The sequence below is a fragment of the Anomaloglossus baeobatrachus genome, chromosome 9 (genome assembly GCF_048569485.1).
Source record: "Anomaloglossus baeobatrachus isolate aAnoBae1 chromosome 9, aAnoBae1.hap1, whole genome shotgun sequence".
Taxonomy (NCBI): domain Eukaryota; kingdom Metazoa; phylum Chordata; class Amphibia; order Anura; family Aromobatidae; genus Anomaloglossus; species Anomaloglossus baeobatrachus.
The window spans coordinates 53,111,185-53,129,086 of NC_134361.1; the positions used below are offsets into that span (position 1 = coordinate 53,111,185).

The window sequence follows — 17,902 nt, forward strand, 5'->3', positions numbered from 1 at the left end:
CTCAAGGGGCTGTGGATGGAGACCGGACTCCTGCCAGGCATGGAGACCGTGCTGACTCCCACTTCAAGCCAGAGCCCAGAAGGGATGGTAAAGGAGCGCGGCATGTAAGGCTGCAGCCTTGTAAATCAACCTTAACAACACCGCCGACACAGTGGGGTGAGAAGGGACATGCCGGGAGTCCAGACATGGACCCGCTTTTCTTCAAACTCTTTCCAAAAGTCAAACAAATCAGATGAGAATGCATGTGTGGATGTATGCCTCCTGACACAAAGCAATAAACTGGCTAGGACTGGCTACCAGGGGGTGTATAAGCTCAGAGGGAGGAGCTACACTTTTAAGTGTAGTACTTTGTGTGTCCTCTGGAGGCAGAAGCTAAACACCCATGGTCTGGGTCTCCCAAAGGAACGATAAAGAAAAGAAGAAGTGCACTCAAGTGAATAATGAGCAACCGGTGATTTTTGCAGACTTTTTGCAAACTTTTTTTGTTTTAAATTTTATAAACAAACGTATTTTTCATACTGTAAGACGTGCCGGACTACAAGTTGCACTTAGATGTTAGGGGCAGAGAATAAAGGGTGAGGAGAAAAAAAAAAAAAAAAAGTCCCCAATCTTGGTATGTATTCTCGCAATCATGACTTTGGCATGTAAGCAGGGTAACGCATGATGTCAATGCCATGCACCCCCAGTTACACATCGATAGCAGCTACCAGCTAAGCCAAAATTAATATTTACCAGGATTATTGGCGTGGGGAAAAGTGAATATTCATTTTCTTTAATAGCGGACACACGTTATTGCCACAGTAAGCTGGTGCGATCACGTTTATCCGCTATTAAAGAAAATATAGTCACTGCTCTCGATGCCCACAATCACGCCCACCTCTCGGCACTAGCTTCGGAGGTGAGAGGTGGGTGGGATTGTGGGTGTGGTTAGCGGTGAACATTCATTGTTTGTAATAGGGGGCACATTTGTTTTCCCCAGCCACCAGCTTGCTTCAGGGTGACCCTGTTTCTGCGACGCACTCCACCACCCTTCCACCCCAGTGAACCAGGCACATCAGAACTATAAAAACGCATTTGCCCATGTTCCTCCCAAATTGGAGGGGGAAAAAAAAATGTGTACTCACCGTAAATTTTCCGAGTCTTCGTCTTACAGTCCGAAAAATACTGTAAATGTCACTAGACTTCTACTAGTACATAATGTGAGCAGACCTGTACTGCAAGTCTATCTGCATCAACCTTTGCTAGAAAAGCTTACCTTTGTGAGAGTCCAGCTTGCTCCCTAGTAAATGATTGTCATTCTTCAGTGCCTGGTCTCTTGATTCGGATACCTGAGAGTGAAGGCTGATTGTATCGTCATCAGACGGCTGCGAGTGAAAAGATAATAAAAGGGCCGCAGGTCATTCAACAATAGTTATACCCTTGATATAAATCCTACACCATACGCAGATTTCCCTCTGTGAAGATAAGAGACATTTGCACGGGTTTCTTCTGCAGCCTCCGTGTCTCATTGTCCATATGAAACACTATGTATGGCTCACATAGACTTATAATTCCTACCAGGGAAAATGCTGTTTATCAGTCCTGTAAACACTTCTTAGCAATACAAATATCACATAAAGACGTCTCAAAAGAACAACATACTTCGGTTGTTGATAGACGCTTATCCCCATTGTCACTGCCAATGCCAGAGTCCGGTCCATGGTTTTTACTTGGGTAGAAATCTTCAATGCTAGAAATGGTAAAAGTAAATAGAGGTTAAAATGTGTTACATGTCACAATGTGCAAACGTGATGGTAGATGTCCAGTGATGAGCTTTAAAAAGAAACTTTCACCAGGTTTTTCCTTTATAAGCTGTGGCCACCACCAGGGAGCCCTTATATACAGCATTTTAGATACTGTATATAAGAGCCCAGGCCGCTCTGTATAACATAAAAAACACATAATACTCACCTAAGGGGCAGTTCGGTGGGTGTCGCTGCTCTCGGTCTGGCACCTCCTCTCTCCTCTGATCTCAGTCCTCCTCCTCCTGAGGCCAATGTACATGAAGCGTCCTACATCATCCACAAAGGTCAGCATCGTGCTCCTGCGCAGGCGCAATTTGATCTGCCCGACTGAGGGCAGTTCCACATATTGTACTGTGCATGCACAGGGGTCTTTAACCTTTCTTAGCGCCTGCGCATTACAGTAGTTTGATCTGCCCTCAGCTGGGCAGATCATAGTGTGCCTGCGCAGTACTGTAATGCTGGCCTGTGTGGAGGACGGAGGACATGTCATCCATACGAGGCTCAGAAGAAGCAGGACAGCGATCACAGCAGAGAGGAGGAGATCAGCGACACCTATCAGACCAGGCTATCCCCTAGATGAGTATAATAAGGGTGTTTTTTACATTATACAGAGCAGCCTAGGCTTTTATATACAGTATTCTGGAATGCTGTATATAATAGCCCACTGGTGGTGGCCGCAGCTGATAAGGGAAAAACCTGGTGACAGCTTCCCTTGAAAAGTGAAACAATCAGGGAATTCTGACTGCCTGAACCACAGGTAGCACAAAGCTACCCATTCTCTGAAACATTCCGGCGTTTCAGAGAAAAGATACTTTGACGATCCAGTAGGGCATCTTTACACCAGACTAGTTCGGCGCCGCCCTCAGCCGCCTCTTCCCAGCGCCACTAGATGTGAGCGACGGGTTTGTGGCTCACTCAATAGGTAGAGACCTGTCCCTCACATCTAGCAAGACTAGGAGGAGCCGGCTGAGAACTGTGCCGGACTAGTTTGGTCTCCAGCTAAAATCCCCGGCTCGGTCTTCAAAGTATATTTTCTCTGAAACATTGGAGTTCCTAAATATAAGAGAGGAGGGGGCTCCTGCTGCAGACACATACAGGATAGTGAGGAGGTAAGGGGACAGGGCTGCGCTCCTAGTACAGACAATAGTCCAGGAGGATCTACTGCATTTCTATAGTCTTTATTTCAAATCAAGTTTATTTTGTACTATTCACTGATGGATTTTGTGCCAAAATATTCAAAATGGCCAATTTACAAGTAACCTCAACCCCTGTTAAAAAATATACGTTTTATTAATAATTGGTTAAAATTCCAAGTACACACAAACACAAAAATACCAGAAGCAGGTAACCCCTATATGGGAGTCGGCAATATATATAAATATATATATCGTGGAAGAGGATGGGGGGGGGCCAAAACCCTAGTACCCCTCAAAGGACTAGATGTCCCTACCCGTCAACGGAGGGTATGACGCCTTAAGTTTCCGGGCGCCCCCGTTCCACGACGGCTTTCCCTCTTTCTCCTTACCCTAAAATCAGGGACAGTACTCAAAGTTAAATAAGGGGAAGTAAGATTGCCGCTCCCAAAATTTAAGTGGGGTTTGGTACACCAATATGTATTCAAGGCCTGACTACTGGCAATATGATATACAACCATAGGAGGTGATATTTAAGAAAGCGAAATACCTGCAGACATTAGCCCATGTAATAATCCTTTATACCAAAAACATCAAAAGGTATTCCAAAAGGGAGCTACCATGGTCCCTCCACAATTAGACCAAGACCATTTGTTTTGCAGAGTTTACAGTACCACACATAAATGGTGCCTTACTGGGATACCATCAGTCCCAGGTAAATATAAAAGACACTAAAGGGAATATAAGGATAAATTTATACTTCCCTGAAAAAAGCAGGTCCTCATCCCTGCCCTGCCTTGAAAATATTCAAAATGGCTCATGTAATTTATGAACTTTGGTTTTGAAATTTATTTTTTTTTTAGAGCAAAAATCTGCTTATTTTGCTAAATGGTGCAACATTTTTCATGGACATAAAAACTCCAGGAGAGATGGGAGAGCTTTGCACAATATTTAGTAACTTTTTGTGAGATGCAATTGATTAAGCAGGCAAAAACAAGTGTGAACAGAAACCAGAAGGGCAAAAAAAAAAAAAAACCCTCCCCAGGTGAACGCAAAAAAGAGACTTAACCGCAAGGTAAAAATGAGGAGGACCCTAGACAAAAAAGGGAGGTGGAAATGCAATGATTAATTCGGTCCCATGTGTTCCTTTTAGGCTGGTTTCACACAACCCTGGAACTTGGGCCATTCTTGTTTTGGTAGACCCAGCTCGACAGTCAAGGCTCCTGTCCTGAACTACCAGCTTCATAGAAATACAGTGGAACCTTGGTTAACGAGAACAATCCGTGGGAGTGTGCTTGTTAACCAAGTTACTCATCTAGCAAAGCAAAATTTCCCATAGGAAATCATTGCAATGCAGACAATTCGTTCCACAACTTGTTCAATGTCTAATCCTGGTCCCCTCCCCTCCCAGTCCCCTCCCCTCCCAGTCCCCTCCCCGGTCCCGGTCCCCTCCCAGTCCCCTCCCCGGTCCCGTCCCCGGTCCCGGTCCCCTCCCAGTCCCGTCCCCGGTCCCGGTCCCGGTCCCCTCCCAGTCCCGTCCCCGGTCCCGGTCCCGGTCCCCTCCCAGTCCCGTCCCCGGTCCCGGTCCCCTCCCAGTCCCGTCCCCGGTCCCGGTCCCGGTCCCCTCCCAGTCCCGGTCCGCTCCCCTCCCCTCCCAGTCCCGTCCCCGGTCCCCTCCCAGTCCCGGTCCGCTCCCCTCCCAGTCCCGTCCCCGGTCCCCTCCCAGTCCCGTCCCCGGTCCCCTCCCCATCCCCGGTCCCCCTCCCAGTCCCGGTCCCCTCCCGGTCCCCTCCCGGTTCGGTCCCCTTCCAGTCCCAGTCCCCTCCCCGGTCCGGTCCCCTTCCAGTTCAGCTCCCGGTCCCCTCCCAGTCCCGCTCCCCTCCCAGTCCCCTCCTAGTCCCAGTCCCGGTCCCCTCCCAGTCCCGGTCCCGGTCCCCTCCCAGTCCCGGTCCCAGTCCCCTCCCAGTCCCGGTCCCAGTCCCCTCCCAGTCCCGGTCCCGGTCCCCTCCCAGTCCCGGTCCCAGTCCCCTCCCAGTCCCAGTCCCCTCCCAGTCCCAGTCCCCTCCCAGTCCCAGTCCCCTCCCAGTCCCAGTCCCCTCCCAGTCCCAGTCCCCTCCCAGTCCCAGTCCCCTCCCAGTCCCAGTCCCCTCCCAGTCCCCTCCCAGTCCCAGTCCCCTCCCAGTCCCAGTCCCCTCCCAGTCCCAGTCCCCTCCCAGTCCCAGTCCCCTCCCAGTCCCAGTCCCCTCCCAGTCCCAGTCCCCTCCCAGTCCCAGTCCCCTCCCAGTCCCAGTCCCCTCCCAGTCCCAGTCCCCTCCCAGTCCCAGTCCCCTCCCAGTCCCAGTCCCCTCCCAGTCCCAGTCCCCTCCCAGTCCCAGTCCCCTCCCAGTCCCCTCCCCAGTCCGGTCCCCGTCCCCTCCCGGTCCCCCCCCCCGGTCCCCCGTCCCCCCCCCAGTCCGGTCCCCGTCCCCTCCCCTCCCGGTCCCCCGTCCCCTCCCCAGTCCGGTCCCCGTCCCCCCCCCCAGTCCGGTCCCCGTCCCCCCCCCCAGTCCGGTCCCCGTCCCCCCCCCCAGTCCGGTCCCCGTCCCCCCCCCCAGTCCCCCCAGTCCGGTCCCCGTCCCCTCCCGGTCCCCCCCCCCGGTCCCCATTCCCCCGTCCCCCCCCCCAGTCCGGTCTCCGTCCCCTCCCCTCCCCTCCCCTCCCCTCCCCTCCCGGTCCCCGTCCCCTCCCGGTCCCCCCCTCCAGTCCGGTCCCCGTCCCCTCCCCTCCCGGCCCCCCCCCCCCGGTCCGGTCCCCGTCCCCTCCTTTCCCGGTCCCCTCCCCTCCCGGTCCCCCCCCCCCGTCCGGTCCCCGTCCCCTCCCCTCCCGGTCCCCCCCCCCCCCCCGGTCCCCCCGGTTAGTAGACAATGAAAAACAATAAATATTAGTAAATCAGGTGATTTATTTTTTAACAATTCAGTTTAGTTTCCTGCACAAAATCAAAAATCTTAGGCTGCTTTCACACATCAGTTTTTTGCCATCAGGCTCAATCCGGCAAAAACCTGAAAAAAAAAAAAAAAACCCGGATCCGGCGTCTGTTGTCGTTTTTCCCCCCATTCTATTAGCTCCGGATTGTGCCGTATGGCCTTGCGTTCTATACAGTTTTTGCCGGATCCGGCAAAATTTGCTTGTCCGGCGGACGGCTGGAATGTTTGTCTCCAGTGAAAAAACGTATTATGTTTTATAATTGAAGCATTTGGACGCCGGATCCGACGTAATGCGGCAAAAAAACGGATACCACCGGATTCGTTTTTTTGAACTGAGCATGCTCAGTATCACAACGGATCCGTCAAAAAAACTGAAGGAACTAATGGACAAAACTGATGCAACTGATCCATTTTTTTGCCGGATCCGTCGCGTCAGTTTTTCCGCCGGATCTTGCCTGATGCCAAAAAACTGATGTGTGAAAGCAGCCTTAGTGCGCTCTCCATACCTGTCTGTGAGCGGCTGAGAAGGGAGCCTCTTCACTAGTGACGGTAAGTCCAGGGAGTCCGGCTTTTTCTCCGTCCGGCAGCAAGCGTGAATATTCAGAAACTTAAATATGTGAACTTTCCCTTTCAGACAAATCTGTATCCATAAAATTAAAAAAAAAAAAAAAAAAAGAAAAAAAAAATCAATGTTCAGAATTTGCAAGTTTTATTTTATGTAAAACCATACTTCAAGAAGAAAGCATTTATTAGGCTTTTCCTGATCTATGTTCAGCATTTTGTTGGTGAACTTGTGAAATTCAGGGTCTTTCAGTTCTGCTTACTTTATTCTCACCCAAAAAAAATCAAGTTATTCCCTCATTCGCAGGCTCATTCGCAGGCTCTGCAGAGCCCCGTTCTGAATGGAAGTGCTCTGCCTCTGCTCTATTCATTGACTATAGGACTGCTGAGTACAGCACTCTGCTGTGACCCACAGTCCCATAGACCATGAATGGTGCCGAGGACGAGCGTTCAGTAAGGCACTGGGTAGCCCGAATGCTGAGCCTCTGTTCTCGTGAACACTGGATCCCAGATGTCAGAACTCAAGAGATCAGTAAGAGATTCCCGATCCTGTACACAGGGAATGAACTTGATTTTTTTGAGAAGAATCCTTTAAGTGCCGCTTTCCTATATTCAAGTACACCCAGAAACACCATGCATCTTCACTGCCGCGTTCAGCAACCACCTACCTGTGCTGGAGGTATCTGCATAGGATTATTGTCCAAAATTAACACTTCAAGCTGACGGAGCTTCCTGTAGTTGACCGGGATTTCTGTAATCTTATTACATGAAAAATCCAGTTTTACCAGAGGAAGGAACGACAAATCTGCAAGAAACACACAGTTATAAAAACACTTTTTAAAAGTAAAAGGGACCAAGATGGAATAAAGAGGTCTCAGATCATTGTATGCGCTTTTGTTGCTCGGTCTGTCACTTAGAAACACTGAGTGATCACAAGCAGAAAAATGAAAGAACGCTGCGCCCTTAATTTTAACCCCTTAAAATGAACATTTCAGCACAATTTTTGAATAAGGATTTATTGCTGTGTCGGCGTTTGTCCTCTTACATAGTTACATAGGTTGAAAAAAAGACCTCTGTCCATCTAGTTCACCCTTCCTCCACCAATTCTACATTTGGTCACTAAGTCATTTACAACCAACAATGTTGTGTGTACTGAGGAAATCATCCAGCCCTGATATAAAAGCTGTTATAGTGTCTGCCATTACTACCTCTTGTGGTAGAGCATTCCACAGTCTGACTGCTCTAACTGTAAAGAACCCTTTCCTATTTAGCTGTCGGAATCGCTTTTCTTGCACTCGCAGTGAGTGTCCCCTGGCCCTTAGTATTGTCTGTGGAAGGAATAAGTCATGTGCCAGTCCTTTATATTGACCACACATGTACAGTCAGGGCCAGAAATATTTGGACAGTGACACAAGTTTTGTTATTTTAGCTGTTTACAAAAACATGTTCAGAAATACAATTATATATATAATATGGGCTGAACGTGCACACTCCCAGCTGCAATATGAGAGTTTTCACATCCAAATCGGAGAAAGGGTTTAGGAATCATAGCTCTGTAATGCATAGCCTCCTCTTTTTAAAGGGACCAAAAGTAATTGGACAAGGGACTCTAAGGGCTGCAATTAACTCTGAAGGCGTCTCCCTCGTTAACCTGTAATCAATGAAGTAGTTAAAAGGTCTGGGGTTGATTACAGGTGTGTGGTTTTGCATTTGGAAGCTGTTGCTGTGACCAGACAACATGCGGTCTAAGGAACTCTCAATTGAAGGGAAGCAGAACATCCTGAGGCTGAAAAAAAAAGAAAAAAATCCATCAGAGAGATAGCAGACATGCTTGGAGTAGCAAAATCAACAGTCGGGTACATTCTGAGAAAAAAGGAATTGACTGGTGAGCTTGGGAACTCAAAAAGGCCTGGGCCTCCACGGATGACAACAGTGGTGGATGATCGCCGCATACTTTCTTTGGTGAAGAAGAACCCGTTCACAACATCAACTGAAGTCCAGAACACTCTCAGTGAAGTAGGTGTATCTGTCTCTAAGTCAACAGTAAAGAGAAGACTCCATGAAAGTAAATACAAAGGGTTCACATCTAGATGCAAACCATTCATCAATTCCAAAAATAGACAGGCCAGAGTTAAATTTACTGAAAAACACCTCATGAAGCCAGCTCAGTTCTGGAAAAGTATTCTATGGACAGATGAGACCAAGATCAACCTGTACCAGAATGATGGGAAGAAAAAAGTTTGGAGAAGAAAGGGAACAGCACATGATCCAAGGCACACTACATCCTCTGTAAAACATGGTGGAGGCAACGTGATGGCATGGGCATGCATGGCTTTCAATGGCACTGGGTCACTTGTGTTTATTGATGACATAACAGCAGGCAAGAGTAGCCAGATGAATTCTGAAGTGTACCGAGATATACTTTCAGCCCAGATTCAGCCAAATGCCGCAAAGTTGATCGGACGGTGCTTCATAGTACAGATGGACAATGACCCCAAGCATACAGCCAAAGCTACCCAGGAGTTCATGAGGGCAAAAAAGTGGAACATTCTGCAATGGCCAAGTCAATCACCAGATCTTAACCCAATTGAGCATGCATTTCACTTGCTCAAATCCAGACTTAAGACGGAAAGACCCACAAACAAGCAAGACCTGAAGGCTGCGGCTGTAAAGACCTGGCAAAGCATTAAGAAGGAGGAAACCCAGCGTTTGGTGATGTCCATGGGTTCCAGACTTAAGGCAGTGATTGCCTCCAGAGGATTCGCAACAAAATATTGACAATAAAAATATTTTGTTTGGGTTTGGTTTATTTGTCCAATTACTTTTGACCTCCTAAAATGTGGAGTGTTTGTAAAGAAATGTGTACAATTCCTACAATTTCTATTAGATATTTTTGTTCAAACCTTCAAATTAAACGTTACAATCTGCACTTGAATTCTGTTGTAGAGGTTTCAAATCCAATCCAATGTGGTGGCATGCAGAGCCCAACTCGCGAAAATTGTGTCACTGTCCAAATATTTCTGGACCTAACTGTATTTATACATATAAATGAGGTATTTTTTCTAAGCTAAACATATCTAACTTTTTCAACCTGTCATCATATGGGAGGCCTTCCATTACTTGTAGTAGTCTAGTCTAGTTGCCCGCCTTTGAACTGACTCTAACTTCTGAATGTCCTTTTTAAAACGTGGAGCCCAAAACTGAATCCCATATTCCAGATGTGGCCTTACAAGTGATTTATAGAGGGGTAACAATACGTTGGGATCACGGGATCTAATCTCTCTTTTTATACACTCCAGCATCTTGTTTGCTTTAGCAGCTGCTGCCTGACATTGAGTGCTGCTGCTCAGCTTATTTGTAATAAGAATACCCAAGTCCTTCTCCTGTTCTGTAGTCCCGAGTTTACTTCCATTTAATGTATATGCAGCTATAGGATTACTCCGTCCTAGGTGCATTACTTTACATTTATCAACATTAAATCTCATTTGCCAAGTATCTGCCCATGGAAGGATGGAAGGAAGGATGGAAGGAAGGAAGGAAGGATGGAAGGAAGGAAGGATGGAAGGAAGGAAGGAAGGATGGAAGGAAGGAAGGATGGAAGGAAGGAAGGATGGAAGGAAGGAAGGAAGGACGGAAGGAAGGAAGGACGGAAGGAAGGAAGGACGGAAGGAAGGAAGGAAGGAAGGAAGGAAGGAAGGAAGGAAGGAAGGAAGGACGGAAGGAAGGAAGGACGGAAGGAAGGAAGGACGGAAGGAAGGAAGGACGGAAGGAAGGAAGGACGGAAGGAAGGAAGGACGGAAGGAAGGAAGGACGGAAGGAAGGAAGGACGGAAGGAAGGAAGGACGGAAGGAAGGACGGAAGGAAGGACGGAAGGAAGGACGGAAGGAAGGACGGAAGGAAGGACGGAAGGAAGGACGGAAGGAAGGACGGAAGGAAGGACGGAAGGAAGGACGGAAGGAAGGACAGAAGGAAGGACAGAAGGAAGGACAGAAGGAAGGACAGAAGGAAGGACAGAAGGAAGGACAGAAGGAAGGACAGAAGGAAGGACAGAAGGAAGGACAGAAGGAAGGACAGAAGGAAGGACAGAAGGAAGGACAGAAGGAAGGACAGAAGGAAGGACAGAAGGAAGGACAGAAGGAAGGACAGAAGGAAGGACAGAAGGAAGGACAGAAGGAAGGACAGAAGGAAGGACAGAAGGAAGGACAGAAGGAAGGACAGAAGGAAGGACAGAAGGAAGGACAGAAGGAAGGACAGAAGGAAGGACAGAAGGAAGGACAGAAGGAAGGACAGAAGGAAGGACAGAAGGAAGGACAGAAGGAAGGACAGAAGGAAGGACAGAAGGAAGGACAGAAGGAAGGACAGAAGGAAGGACAGAAGGAAGGACAGAAGGAAGGACAGAAGGAAGGACAGAAGGAAGGACAGAAGGAAGGACAGAAGGAAGGACAGAAGGAAGGACAGAAGGAAGGACAGAAGGAAGGACAGAAGGAAGGACAGACAGACAGACAGACAGACAGACAGACAGACAGACAGACACAGACAGAGACCTTTACTCATCAGATCTCAGGGGAAGAATATAAAAAAAAAAAAAACAACTTTTTTTTTGTTTTTTTTTTTTTTTTTTTTTAAGACAGAAGCTCTGATGCTGCAGCTGTTCTTCAAACTTTTTAAAGGGACCTGAAGCGGTGATCATTTGATCGCTTGTAATAAACATTGCATTGAAATGCATGAGCACGCCTATGTATAGTGAAAATCAAAGATCTACGAACGTCAGCTAAATGCTTGCATTCAAAGGAGTATCATAATGACAGGTACAGGGGTTTGCAGCAGGCAGAAGCCATTGGTGCCCCACGATCACATCACAGCTGTGCTGATAGGCACAATGGATGTTGGGCCACCCTGACAGCACATGTTCAATGCCGCTATCAGTGTGTCATCAGCATGTAACATCTACAGTGGCTGTTAAAAAGGCACATGATTGCCGATTCACTCAGCCATCATCTGCCGGGAAAGATACGGGCTTGGCGTGCGAGCACACATCAAATTCAGGGACACAACATATGACGTAAATATGCATCATGTGTTGTTTCCTCATCATTAAGATGATTGCAGGCTATCACAAGTCAGGATGAGCGACAGTCTGAAGAGAAACAGCTCCTGAGACCGGTGTCTCAATGATAGAGGAGCTGTATTGTCATCACACCTTCCGGAGCTGCCAGAGAAGGGCTGTGACATGAGAAGAGAAATCTCACCTGACTGAGCACAAAGTATTTTTTTTCTCTAAGCTCAGACAGCCAAGGAAAAGATAAGGAACTGCAATATGTGTGCTACGATACAGCTCCTCTGACAGTTGAGACACAGGGTTTCATAACCGAGTCTTAAAGGGAACCTGTCATCAGAAATTGTGCACTAAACCTAAAAGATTCCCCCTCTGCAGCTCCTGGGCTGCATTCTAGCAATGTTCCTGTTGTTCTTGTGCCCCCTTTCTGACCAAAATAGTAGGATTTTTGTGTACTCACCGTAAAATCTCTTTCTCTGAGTCTTCATTGGGGGACACAGGACCATGGGTTATGCTGCTGTCACTAGGAGGCTGACACTAAGTAAACATAAAAAAGTTAGCTCCTCCCTAGCAGTATACACCCCGAGCCGGAGGCGGGCTCAGATCAGTTGGTGCACAAGCAGTAGGAGGAGTACCAGAATCACCATACCTAAAAACAAGTTGTAACAAACAATGCAGCCGTGCAAACAAGAGGTCTATGAACAAAAGACCGCTGAAAAATAGCAGGCAAATGCAATTGAACAACCAAAAAAACAAGCAGGGTGGGTGCTGTGTCCCCCAATGAAGACTCAGAGAAAGAGATTTTACGGTGAGTACACAAAAATCCTACTTTCTCTATTGTTTCATTGGGAGACACAGGACCATGGGACGTCCAAAAGCAGTCCCTGGGTGGGAATACCGAAAACCCGCAGATAGGAAAAAAAACAACAACAACCTCCCTCGGCGGATTTGCACTATAATTGAATGCTGCCACCCTATTACAGGTGTGCAACTGCTGCCTGCAAGACCTTTCTCCCAAAACTAGCATCTGCCGATGCTTGGGTGTGAACCTGGTAGAACCTAGTAAAGGTGTGCAGGCTAGACCAGGTGGCGGCCTGGCAGACCTGGTCGGCCGACGCCTGATGCCTAATCGCCCAAGAGGCTCCCACTGCACGGGTAGAGTGCGCCCTTACCCCCCGCGGCGGAGACTTGTCCCGAATCCGATAGGCCTCTGATATGGCGGAACGGATCCATCTGGCAATTGTGGCCTTGGATGTCGATTCACCCCTCTAGGGACCAGAAGGGAGGACAAACAGACCATCTGACTTACGGAATGGCGCGGTTCTGGAGACATAAATTCTAAGTGCACGCACCAGGTCCAGGGTGTGCAAGGACCTCTCCAAGTTGTGAGAGGGGCCAGGACAGAAGGACGGAAGAACGATTTCTTCGTTAAGATGGAACGGGGAGACCACCTTTGGGAGAAAAACGGGATCTGGCCGGAGAACCGCTTTGTCCTGGTGAAAAATCAAAAAGGGGGAACGACAAGAGAGAGCTGCCAGCTCTGACGTCCTGCGAATAGAAGTGATGGCAACGAGAAACACCACCTTCCAAGACAGGTGAGAAAGGGAAGATTCTCGCAAGGGCTCGAATGGGGGGCCCTGAAGTGACCCTAGGACTAGATTAAGGTCCCACGGCTCTAGAGGCCGACGGTACGGCGGTGCCAGGTGAGCCACTCCCTGGATGAAGGTCTTAACCTGTGAACGAGCGGCCAGTGGCTTCTGAAACAGGATTGATAACGCCGATATCTGGCCCTTTAGTGTTGCGAGCGAGAGACCCGCATCTAGGCCTGACTGCAAGAATGCCAATAGGGAAGGAAGGAAGAAGGCAAAAGGAGAAGAAATATTATGCTCTTCACACCACCTGAAGAAAACTTTCCACGTGCGGTAGTAAATTTTTGATGAAGATGGCTTCCTGGCCCTAATCATTGTCTGAATCACTCTTGAGGAAAAACCAGCCTTAGCTAGAACCCAGGATTCAATGGCCAGGCCGTCAAATTTAGGACCTGTGAGTTCTGATGGAAAAGAGGACCCTGCTGCAGGAGATCTGGACGGTCTGGAAGGCACCACGGAGCGTCTGCGAGGAGCTGAGTTAGTTCCGCGAACCATGCTCGCCTGGGCCAGTCCGGAGCCACTAGGATGACCGGTATTCCTTCCGCCCTGATCTTCTTGAGGACCCTCGGAATTAGAGGGAGCGGAGGGAAGATGTACGGGAGACTGAACTGGCTCCATGACAGGGTGAGGGCGTCGACTCCTAAAGCCAAGCGGTCGCGGCACCGCGCTACAAATTGCGGAACCTGACGGTTGAACCGGGAGGCCATTAGGTCCACGTCCGGAACTCCCCATCTGTCGCAGATCTGGTTGAAGACTTCCCGGTTGAGGGACCATTCTCCGGAGGCGAGGCCTTCCCTGCTGAGGAAGTCCGCCGCCCAATTGTCCACGCCTGGGATGTGTACCGCTGAGATCAGGGAGTGATGACACTCGGCCCAGTGCAAAATCTTCTTGACTTCTCGCATCGCCTCGACACTTCTTGTGCCGCCTTGGTGGTTGATGTACGCCACCGCCGTCGCATTGTCCGACTGGATCCTGACCGGGCAACCCTGTACTAGGTGCCGAAACTGCTGCAAGGCTAGCCGGATGGCCCTTATCTCCAAAATGTTGATCTGGAGACAACTCTCCCTCGGTGACCATCGGCCCTGCGCTGTGTGATGCCGAAACACTGCTCCCCAGCCCTGGAGACTGGCGTCGGTGGTCACTATCTTCCAGTGGAGCGGGAGGAAAGACCTGCCTGATGCGAGGTTGCGTTGATTGAGCCACCAACGGAGGGAGTGGCGGGTCTCCGGCGAAAGATGAAACCTGCGGTCCAGAGAAAAGGGAGCTCTGTCCCACTTCTTTAGCAAGGTCAGCTGGAGGGGCCGGAGATGGAACTGTGCAAAGGGTACCGCTTCCATCGCCGCCACCATACGACCGAGGACTCGCATGCCGAACCTGATGGAAACTTGGCGCTGACGCCGGAGAGCGCGGAGGCCTCGTTGCAGGGAGGACATCTTTTCCTGTGTGAGGAAAACTCGCCCTTGGATGGTATCGAATACCATGCCTAAAAAGGTGATCCGACGGGCCGGGGTCAGAGAGGACTTCTTCCGATTTATCAGCCACCCTAACCGTGAAAAAGAGAATTTTGTTTACTTACCGTAAATTCTTTTTCTTATAGTTCCGACATGGGAGACCCAGACCATGGGTGTATAGCTAGCGACCTCCGGAGGACACACAAAGCACTACACTCAAACGTGTAGCTCCTCCCTCCGGGCTATATACACCCCCTGGATGACAATCTACTCAGTTCAGTGCAAAAGCTGAAGGAGGACATCCACCCATAAGTAGAGATAGAGTAAAACTCGGCAAAACCAGAACTCTGTCTACTAACAACAGCCGTGAAGCACACGGAACAAAAACTGCCAACAGGCAACAGGGAGGGAGCTGGGTCTCCCATGTCGGAACTATAAGAAAAAGAATTTACGGTAAGTAAACAAAATTCTCTTTTTCTTTAACGTTCCTTTATGGGAGACCCAGACCATGGGACGTTCCAAAGCAGTCCATGGGTGGGAAATAAACTAAACTGAGAAGTAGGCAAAACCTAACTTCACAAATGGGCGACAGCCGCCTGAAGGATGAGTCTGCCCAAGCTCGCATCTGCCGAAGCATGAGCATGCACTTGGTAGTGCTTAGAAAAAGTGTGCAGACTGGACCAAGTGGCAGCCTGACACACCTGCTGAGCCGTAGCCTGGTGCCTGAAAGCCCAGGAGGCACCGACAGCTCTGGTCGAGTGCGCCTTAATCCCCGACGGGGGAGGCACCTGAGAAGACTGGTAGGCATCGGCTATGGCCGACCTAATCCAACGAGCTAGGGTCGGTTTAGAAGCCGAAAGGCCCTTGCGCTGACCCGTGGTTAGCACGAAAAGTGAGGTGCACCGCCGAAACACTGCGGTGCGAGACACATAGATGCGGAGCGCCCGCACCAAATCCAAGGTGTGCAACGCCTTCTCAAAGCGATGCACAGGGGCCGGACAAAGAGAGGGCAATGAAATGTCCTGGTTAAGGTGGAAGGAAGACACCACCTTAGGAAGAAAGTCCGGAGTCGGACGAAGAACCACCTTGTCTTGGTGAAACACCAAAAAGGGGGATTCCGAAGAAAGCGCAGCCAAATCGGAAACTCTCCTGAGAGAAGTTATGGCTACTAGAAAGACGACTTTCTGTGAAAGTCTGGACAAAGGAACCTCCCTGAGAGGCTCAAAAGGGGGTTTCTGTAAGGCCGTGAGGACCAAATTAAGGTCCCAGGGATCCAAGGGTCGTCGGTAAGGAGGAATGATGTGAGATGCGCCCTGCATGAAGGTGCGCACCTGAGCCAGTCGAGCGATACGCCGCTGGAACAATACCGACAAAGCCGACACCTGTCCCTTAAGGGAATTGAGGGACAGACCCAACTGTAGACCTGACTGTAGAAAAGACAGGATGGTCGGCAAGGCGAACGGCCAAGGAGCATGGCCGGAAGAGCGACACCAGGACAGGAAAATCTTCCAAGTCCTATGATAAATCCTAGCCGAGGAAGACTTCCGAGCCTGAGTCATGGTGGAGATGACCTCAGAGGGAATGCCTGAAGCCGTCAGGATCCAGGACTCAAGAGCCACGCCGTCAATCTGAGAGCCGCAGAATTCTGGCGGAAGAACGGACCTTGAGAGAGAAGGTCTGGGCGGTCCGGGAGATGTCACGGGATCTCTACGGACAGGCGGAGCAAGTCTGGGTACCAGGCTCGCCTGGGCCAGTCCGGAGCAATGAGTATGACTCGACGGCCCTCCATTCGGATCTTGCGCAGAACCCTGGGCAAGAGCGCTAGAGGGGGAAACACATAGGCCAGACTGAACTGAGACCAATCCTGAACCAGTGCGTCTGCTGCGAAGGCTTGAGGATCGTGGGAGCGAGCCACGTAAACCGGAACCTTGTGGTTGTGCCGGGAAGCCATTAGATCTACTTCCGGAGTGCCCCACTTGCGGCAGATTGATCTGAACACTGACGGATGCAGGGCCCACTCGCCGCCGTCCACGGTTTGACGGCTGAGATAATCGGCCTCCCAGTTTTCCACGCCTGGGATGTGGACTGCGGATATGGTGGACTTTGAGTCCTCCGTCCACTGGAGGATTCGTTGAACCTCCAACATCGCCAGACGGCTGTGAGTTCCGCCCTGGTGATTGATGTAGGCAACCGCTGTCGCGTTGTCCGACTGAACCCGAATGTGCTTGCCCGCCAGTAGGTGGTGAAAGTCTAGAAGAGCTAGAAACACAGCTCTGATCTCCAGCACATTGATCGGGAGGGCTGATTCGGACGGAGTCCAAGTGCCCTGTGCTCGGTGATGGAGAAACACCGCTCCCCAACCGGAGAGACTGGCATCCGTGGTGAGAATCACCCAGGACGGAGTCAGGAAGGACCGCCCCTGTGACAGGGAGAGGGGCTGAAGCCACCACTGAAGGGAGTTCCTGGCCTGTGATGACAGAGCCACTAGCCTGTCCAAAGAAGAGATCCGCTTGTCCCAACAGCGGAGAATGTCCAGCTGCAAGGGACGCAGATGGAACTGGGCAAAGGGAACCGCTTCCATGGACGCCACCATCTGACCCAGCACCTGCATGAGGCGTCTGAGGGAATGACGGCGGTGCCTCAACAGAGAGCGCACCGCCAGACGAAGGGACTGCTGTTTGACTAAGGGCAACTTGACAAGTGCCGGCAGAGTCTCGAATTGCATCCCTAGGTACAAGAGTACCTGGGTCGGGGTCAGAGTCGACTTGGGAAGGTTGACAAGCCACCCGAACTGAATTAGCGTGGCGACAGTGAGAGAGACACTCCGTTGGCAGTCTACACTGGAAGAGGCCTTGACTAGAAGGTCGTCCAGGTAAGGAATCACTGCCAATCCCTGGAGGTGCAGGACAGCAACCACTGCTGCCATGACCTTGGTGAACACTCGGGGGGCCGTGGCTAAGCCAAAGGGAAGAGCCACGAACTGGAAATGTTCCTCTCCGATCGCAAAGCGTAGCCAACGCTGGTGTGAAACTGCAATAGGCACATGCAGATAGGCATCTCTGATGTCGATGGATGCGAGAAAATCTCCCTGGGTCATTGAGGCAATGACCGATCTTAGAGATTCCATGCGAAAGTGCCGCACCTGAACATGCTTGTTGAGAAGCTTGAGATCCAGGATGGGCCGGGAGGAACCGTCCTTTTTGGGAACTAGAAAGAGGTTTGAGTAGAAACCTCTGAACCGTTCCCGGGCGGGGACCGGAACAATTACCCCGTTGGTCTGCAGGGATGCCACGGCCTGAGCGAAG

General features: G+C 50.2%; 1 protein-coding gene and 1 long non-coding RNA gene across 3 annotated transcripts in view; one reads left to right on the forward strand and one right to left on the reverse strand.

The window, feature by feature from the left end:
* The window catches only part of LOC142251170 (uncharacterized), a 179,207-nt gene that overhangs the window by 131,311 nt on the left and 29,994 nt on the right, over positions 1 to 17,902 (forward strand). The gene's annotated exons all lie outside the window — the stretch shown is intronic.
* Positions 1 to 17,902, reverse strand: part of LRCH2 (leucine rich repeats and calponin homology domain containing 2) — a 191,016-nt gene that overhangs the window by 114,772 nt on the left and 58,342 nt on the right. For both annotated transcript variants that reach the window (XM_075323711.1, XM_075323710.1), the window contains exons 5-8: positions 7,110 to 7,246; positions 6,387 to 6,520; positions 1,642 to 1,729; positions 1,256 to 1,364 (exon numbers count right to left, since the gene is read on the reverse strand). In XM_075323711.1, the coding sequence (XP_075179826.1) occupies positions 1,256 to 1,364; positions 1,642 to 1,729; positions 6,387 to 6,520; positions 7,110 to 7,246 (468 nt within the window). The remainder of the gene's footprint in view (positions 1 to 1,255; positions 1,365 to 1,641; positions 1,730 to 6,386; positions 6,521 to 7,109; positions 7,247 to 17,902) is intronic.